Source organism: Brassica oleracea, chromosome C1 (assembly GCF_000695525.1).
Source record: "Brassica oleracea var. oleracea cultivar TO1000 chromosome C1, BOL, whole genome shotgun sequence".
NCBI classification, from domain to species: Eukaryota; Viridiplantae; Streptophyta; class Magnoliopsida; order Brassicales; family Brassicaceae; genus Brassica; species Brassica oleracea.
The window spans coordinates 32,556,670-32,563,984 of NC_027748.1; the positions used below are offsets into that span (position 1 = coordinate 32,556,670).

The 7,315-nt window shown below is 43.3% G+C and overlaps 1 protein-coding gene across 1 annotated transcript in view; it reads right to left on the reverse strand.

Moving 5' to 3' along the window:
* Positions 1-7,315, reverse strand: part of LOC106337779 — a 12,827-nt gene that overhangs the window by 1,315 nt on the left and 4,197 nt on the right. The window contains exons 3-4 of the mRNA XM_013776903.1: positions 240-1,461; positions 4-158 (exon numbers count right to left, since the gene is read on the reverse strand). Coding sequence (XP_013632357.1) covers positions 4-158; positions 240-1,461 — 1,377 coding nt within the window. The remainder of the gene's footprint in view (positions 1-3; positions 159-239; positions 1,462-7,315) is intronic.

A 7,315-nucleotide genomic window follows, 5' to 3' on the forward strand; every position in this document is an offset into this window, starting at 1 on the left:
GACTCTCTTCTCAGTAGCCATCTTCAGAACAGTGATGTCTATAGGAATGGTGCATGCTCCCATCTTCAAAGGGAAGTCCTTGATGAGACCAATAGGAGTTGTAGAAGTGGAATCTCCAAACTTTAGGGAAGATGTTTTTGGCTCCATGCTCTCAATCCCTAGACTCTTCATCATCTCCATTGAGATCACATTCACACTTGCACCAGAATCAACAAGAGCATCATCAAAAGTGAGCTTACCAAGGTAGCAAGGCAAGGTGAACATCCCTTGAGACTCAAGCTTAGGGAAGGACTTTGGAGGGATTGATGGATCAATCTTCAAAATGGAGATGTCCAAAAGCTCGGACATTTCAGCTTGGTGGTCTAGAATGTCGTTGATGAGCATCATCTGGACATAAGCTTCACGCATACCCGAGATTTCTGGAAGCCTGACCCCAACATCACTAAGATCTTTCCTGAACTTAGAGAGCACCTTCTTCCGAGCTTTGATGAGAACTCTTTGGGGGAAAGGGAGCTTATCATAGGGTGATAGCTCAACCTCAGTGGCTTCCTCTAGCTTAACCTCTTTCAGCTTGTTGTCAGCTCTCTTCTCAACTTGTTTCTTAGCCTTGTGCTCAGCTCTTTGCAGATTCGTTGCTTCAATCTTCCTGACAGCGTCCTTCACAATCTGTGCTTCAGCTGTGGCCACAACAAATCTCTCATCTTCCCCAAACTCAGTTCCAAATACCATTCTTTCAATCTCATCTTCCTCTTTCTCATGATCACTCAGCTCAATCTCTGAAGAAGTAGTGGAGAAGACAACATTGCAAGACTCCTTGGGGTTCTTTTCTGGTTTCCCTGGTAGAGACCCCATTGGCTGCTTGGAGGATGAAGGCATAGAAGCAACTTGACTCTCCAAAGCCTTGAAGTGAGAGGCAAGTTGTAAGAATTTGTTGTTGAGGTCAGAGTAGTTCTCATCAATCTTTGTGTGGATGTTCTTGAACTCAAAAACCATTGTCTTCTCATTTCTGGTCTGAAATTCCAAGAGTTTCTTGAACATGGAGTCCACACTTGAATCTAGAGCTTGAGCTTGGGAAGAGCTTCCTTGAGTCTTAGGAGACTGGTTGCCTTGGTTGGTGAAACCTTGAGGATAATTCTGCTTGGCTTGGTAACCTCCTTGTTGGTTGTTGTAGAGGGGCCTTTGCTGATAGTTGTTTTGGTACTGAAAGTTGGGCTCTTTCTTGTACCATGTGCCATTAGCATTGATGAAGCACAACTCCTCTTGGCCTTCTAAACCATCAACCTCATTGATCACTGGAGGTGCCTCTTGTTTCTGGTCACCAACAAAGTTCATCGTCTCCTGCTTAGCCTTTTCTGCAAGAAGTAGATCCAACTTGGCTTGGAGAGACTTCAGCTCTTTCCTGGTGTGCTGATCATCACCTCCATTGCTTCTATCATACTCCTCACTGTAGACTGAGTCACTCTTAGTGATATACCATGGATTTGACCCATTTTCACCCATGATATATAAGTGTTTTACTATCTATATATTATATATTCTATTCTATTAGGTATGTTTTCAGGTTCAGAAGTATCTTGGAGTAAAGTGATGATTATGGAGTATTTAGGAACTTAAAAGAGATTTCACCCGAGTTGACCATTAGAGGTCGATACGAAGAAGAAGAAATTGATCGATGTACATCCTAGACCATCGATCGATGTCGAGACGCGAGACGCGCGACTTGGTTACAGCCGACTTTAAACCCAAGGCTTCACCAAATTACAAGATTACCCCTGACGAGTTTTTAACCTAATAGTTATATACTTGCCTAAGTGTTAGGAGGCAAGGAGAGTTTTAGCCACCATTGTATTCTTACTTTTAGCAAGAGCGAGAGAGAGACTTGTAGGAGAGAAAATCATAGGGAGATTTGTGATTGGAACTCCATTGATTCATCTATGCTATTCTATGCAGTTTTTATCAATATTTTGTGTTATGAATTGCTTAGCTATGTCTGAGTAGTTTACTTGTTAGATTCAGGGTTCAAACAGGTTAGAGGGATTAGCCCCAACTATAGGTTTGCTGAGTTGTGATATTCATTGATAGATTGTTCTTAATGCTTGTTTTAGCCTTGATAACTAGAACATGAACCTAGGAAATTGCATGTGTCATCATCATGTCCTGAATCTAATATGTTATGCTAGGACTGCTAGAGAGAGCTAACCGCTAATCTAGGAGACTAGTGAGCATTATCAACCCGCGCCTAGGGCTTAGCTAGAAGCTATCGATCGATATTGTCTTCTGACAATCGATCGATATTTTATGAAAGGTGTATCGATCGATATCCATATAAAATCATCGATCGACACTTTCTTGTGATCAAAAGACGACAGTTGAGATCCAAGATCTAGTTAGTTAACCAGTGAAACATTGCCATCGCTGATCACTGTGATTAACTCTAATATATCATGCATGCAACTGTTAGGCATCTATAAGATTATAATCTCTAACACTTGAATAGAAATCCTGCATCTAATATCTTCCAATAAAGTTACACCCCCAATCATTTTGTTAGTCGAGCAATAGACTTGCTCAATTAGGATTGCTATTTACTTTTAAACCATAGAACAACAAACACCTAAAATTAATAACTTGACTAGATTTAATAGGTTCCATAGCTCCTTGTGGATCTGATCCCTAAGTAGTGCAACTGAACCTCTTATTTGAGAGAGTAATTCACTCCTTAGGGTAATTTGAGTGGTATCAAATTTGGCGCCGTTGCCGGGGAGCTTTGATCGCCATTAGATTTAGTGTTATTGATTCTTATTCTTTTCTCTACCCCCATTCTGACATAAAAATTTTTCTTGTCTTTGCAGGTGCATGCCCAGCAGTACCAGAAGCAACAAGGACAAACACATGCTATTCTCAGAAGATCTTGCTCACTTGGAACGCACGATCCGCAAAGACCAACGCTCCACATCAATCGACCCAGCAGCTTTCACGTCGACTGATTCTCGCACCCAACCGACACCCGACCTTCATCGTCGACCGATATACATCGTTCGAGATCGATCGATACTACACCGCGTACATCGATCGATCATCAGTCGCGAAACATGGTTGCGATTGTTATTCTCAGACAGGACGAGAATGGAAACCTGTATGACCAGGATGGTCATCTGCGTAATGCAACAGGTCAGAAACTAGTCGCTCAGGGGAATGTAATCCCTGATGCTGATGCTATAGGAGCTGCTCAACCTGTAGAAGAGGCTGCTCAACCAAGGGGACTGGCTGACTACAATCGTCTAGATGAGTACTACGCCAGCAGATCAGCTATTCGACTTCCAGAGATTCAGAAGCAGAATTTCGAACTGAAGCCTCAGTACTACACACTCGTGTCGCAGATACCCTACTCTGAGTTACCGCACGAGCATCCTATGGACCATCTGAGCCTCCTATGGACCATCTAGAGAGGTTCGAGGATCTTATTGCTGCTATTCGTATGGATGGAGTCCCCGAGGACTACCTATTGTGCAAGCTTTTCAAGTATTCTCTGACTGGAGAAGCGATGTACTTGCTTAAGCTGCTACCCACAGGATCTCTAACATCCTGGGCCGACAACAAGAATGCTTTCTTGAGAAAATTCTTCGATGAGGCACGCACTGAAGACTTGAGGAGCAAAATTGCTACATTCGCGCAGGAGACTGGAGAGTCTTTCAAAGATGCATGGAACAGATTCAAGTTCTTCCAGCGAGACTGTCCACACCACAGATTCAACGAAGTGCAACTGCTGAGCACTTTCTTCAGAGGTATCACCTTGAGGTATCAAATGGCTCTTGATACAGCTAGCGAGGGAAACTTCAACACCAGGAATCTGGTGGAAGCTGTGAAACAGATAGAAAATCTAGCAAACAGTAGTAGCACCAAGAACACTGACTTTGAAAGGAAGAAGTCTGTTGCATCCTTAGGGAAGGAGCAGATGGACGAAGTTAGAGCAAAGTTAGATGTGGTTCATTAGCTTCTTAGGAAGCAGATCTGCTCAGCTAAAGGAGAAGAAGTTGTAGACATGGAATGAGAAGAAGATGTGAACTACATTGGAGGTACTGGATTTCAGAGGTCTGGAAACCAGGGTGGAAACAGAAACTTCTATGGCAATGATCAGAGGAATAATCAGAGTTCACAGTTCCAGAAAACTTTCAGCAACAATAGCAGAGGCTATGGAAACTCATTCTACCAGAATCCACCACCACAGACTCAGGAAAGCAAGATTGAAGCAATGCTTGACAGAGTTCTGGTAGGACAGCAACAACTCACTGTGGATTTCAATGAGAAGATAGATTCCGCCTACAACAGTGTGAACACAAGAATTGAGACCTTAGGGACTCAGGTGAGGAAACTTGAAATGCTAGTGGTTCAGACTGGAGACACTGTAAAGAGGCAAGAAGCCTTGGCTAGAGAGGCAGGAGTTGAGAAAGCAAAACACCACGTAAATGCCATCATAGATGATGATTTCTGGCAAGTGGTGAAGCATGAGAAGCTTGGAGAAGGAGACTTCGAAGTTGAAAGCTCCATGAGTTTCGGCGGATCACATTGGTGTCGACCGATGTCAATGGATACACATCGCTCGACAGACAATGACGAAGATTGATCGACAGATTACTCTAAACATCGATCAACGTCATCTGCTGAATCAACTGCGGAGTGTAGTGCAGTTCGAATCATGACTCATGAGGAATTCACAGAAAAACATGCTCACCCACCCTCCCCTTTCTACGTAAAAATCAATCGACCGCATGAGTCAGCAGTCGACCGACAGAGAGAGACCGATATCAATCGACCCCCTCACCTCCCATCGATCGATGGGCACCTCTCAACTACCGAGTGCGGTTACCACCTATTGATAATGACCGAATCAACGCACTCAGATCACCACCTAAACCTTTAGCAAACCCACCAGAACCTACAATCAACCCTTCAGACAATACACCAGAGCCTTTGCAAGTTGATGAGGCAACTGAAGGAAGAAGGTTAAGGAAAAGGAAGGAGAAGATTCCTAAGAACCTTAAGAGGGAAGCTAATGAGAAGGACATAGATGGTTTTGACTAAGAGAGTCCTTAGAATCCCAGTGGAGAAACCTTTTGATGAAGTTTATTTCACACACCGGTTGTGGATGTTCTTCAGAGAGACTAAGGAACTGAGGAGGACATTAGGAGAATGTTTCATCATGTCAGGGAAAGGATAAAACTAAGAATCACATTGAAGAAGAAGAGTGATCCTGGGAAGTTTGCAATACCATGTGTGGTGAAGGGTATTTAATTTCCCCATGCACTTTGTGACACAGGAGAATCAGTCAGCATACTACCTAAGGTTATGGCAGACCAGCTGGGTCTGAAAATTGAGCCTTCATCAAAATCTTTCACCTTCATGGACCTTTCAGAAAGAAGCTCAGGAGGCATCATAAGAGACCTTGAGGTACAGATTGGTAATGCCCTTGTCCCAATAGATTTTCATGTTCTGGACATCAAGCTTAACTGGAACTCTTCACTTCTGCTTGGAAAAGCTTTCCTGGCTACAGTAGGAGCTGTATGTGACATGAACACCAACAGATTGTGTCTGACACTGATAAATCGAGACGTCCACTATGACCTAGTTCGAGTTGTGAGACAACAGGTCAACCTCGTGGAGCTTGGAAATGATCTTGGCTACATTGCAGCATGCCATTGTGGAGCAGAGTATGAAACATAGTACTCAGAATCGATCGACACTCACACTGCATCATCGATCGATTCCAATGAGTCACCGACGACCGATGAACGCTATCCCAAGTCGCTCGACGGGAAGCAACCGGTAGACCACTTCACATTACCAGATCAGTGTTATCCAGACTTTACCTTTCAACAACCCAACAAAAGAGGACGTGATGACTATTCCATAGGCAGTTGGGTAGAAAGTGGATTCCATGAAAGTTTTGCAGTGGATACTGTAATTCTTTCACCCAATGAGGATCCTACTAAGGAGTATGATGAGGATTACTGGAAGGAAAGAGCTATAGAGATTGCTATGCAGGATGACAGATATTCAAGCCATTCCTTCAACAACACGTCTCCACCATCAATCGACATAGTTCACTCAGCATCAGTCGATACCCACCCTCATCCATCAAAACGTTCTTATGCATCGATCGATGTACCATACCTGGTACATAGATCGATATTAAAGCCGCCGTCTTTGAAAAGGAAAAAGGAAATATTCCAATTCCAAGTAGGTTTACCAATACCTATATAAGGAGTTTTGCACCCCAAATTACTTCTCACGACACCGAAGCAAAAAAGATGAATGCTCCCACAAACCAATCAGAAGGAACATCAAGGAAGATCATTCGATCCAAAAACCCTAATTCAGCAGACAAACGTCTACCATCGATCGATACTCCAGTATCAACATCGATCGATTCTCATTCTAAACCTAAAATTTCTTTATTTACTAAGAAGAATATGAGTATTGATTACGATTTACTAACTCCTGATGAATTTGATATTTTCATGGACACATATGGCCATGCAAGAGCTATGGATGGAAGGATTCTACAAGTATCCAGAGAGGACATAGCAGCTTCAGTTGGCCAATGGACCAGACAACTTGTTTATGCAGCAACGCATCATTCCAGACAACATTCCAGCTGTTCCAGACGAATATCCAAGGGCCGGCACAACAGAAATTGGTTCACACCAATCGTGACGTCCAATTATCCAAGCATCGATCGATAAGGTTGCTCCTACATCGTTCGATAGGGTAACACCAATGTTGCTCGACACGGCACCTTCACCATCGATCGACAGATGTTACGAATTTGGACATCGTGCTTATGACATCTATGGAGCCAGAAAGTTCAGATGGGAACAGAAGGACGAATATGGTGTCTACAGAGATGAGTCTGGATATGCAAGGAGCGTAGCTGGTGGGATGATCCTTGTTACCAAGGACAACATCAAAAAAATTCTGGAGAGAGCATCCCTATTTGAAGAGAGTCACTTTTGTCTTCCAGAACATGCCACTTCTTTCACACCTACAAAACTGGCACCAGAGATCTACACCAAGGATGAGATTAATGAGATGGTGACTGGTATTTGTGGAGCTCAGGAAAAGCTAGGAGATGAACTCAAAACATTGGTAGATGACACTTATCAGCCTTTGGACAGAGGTTACAATGAGCTTTTCAGAAGTATGGCAGAGATGAGGACATAGATTGAGAGTATGCAGCACAACCTTGAGAAGGAAGCTACGACATCACCATCGATCGACGCCAACAAAGCAACATCGATCGACGTCAAGCCACAGA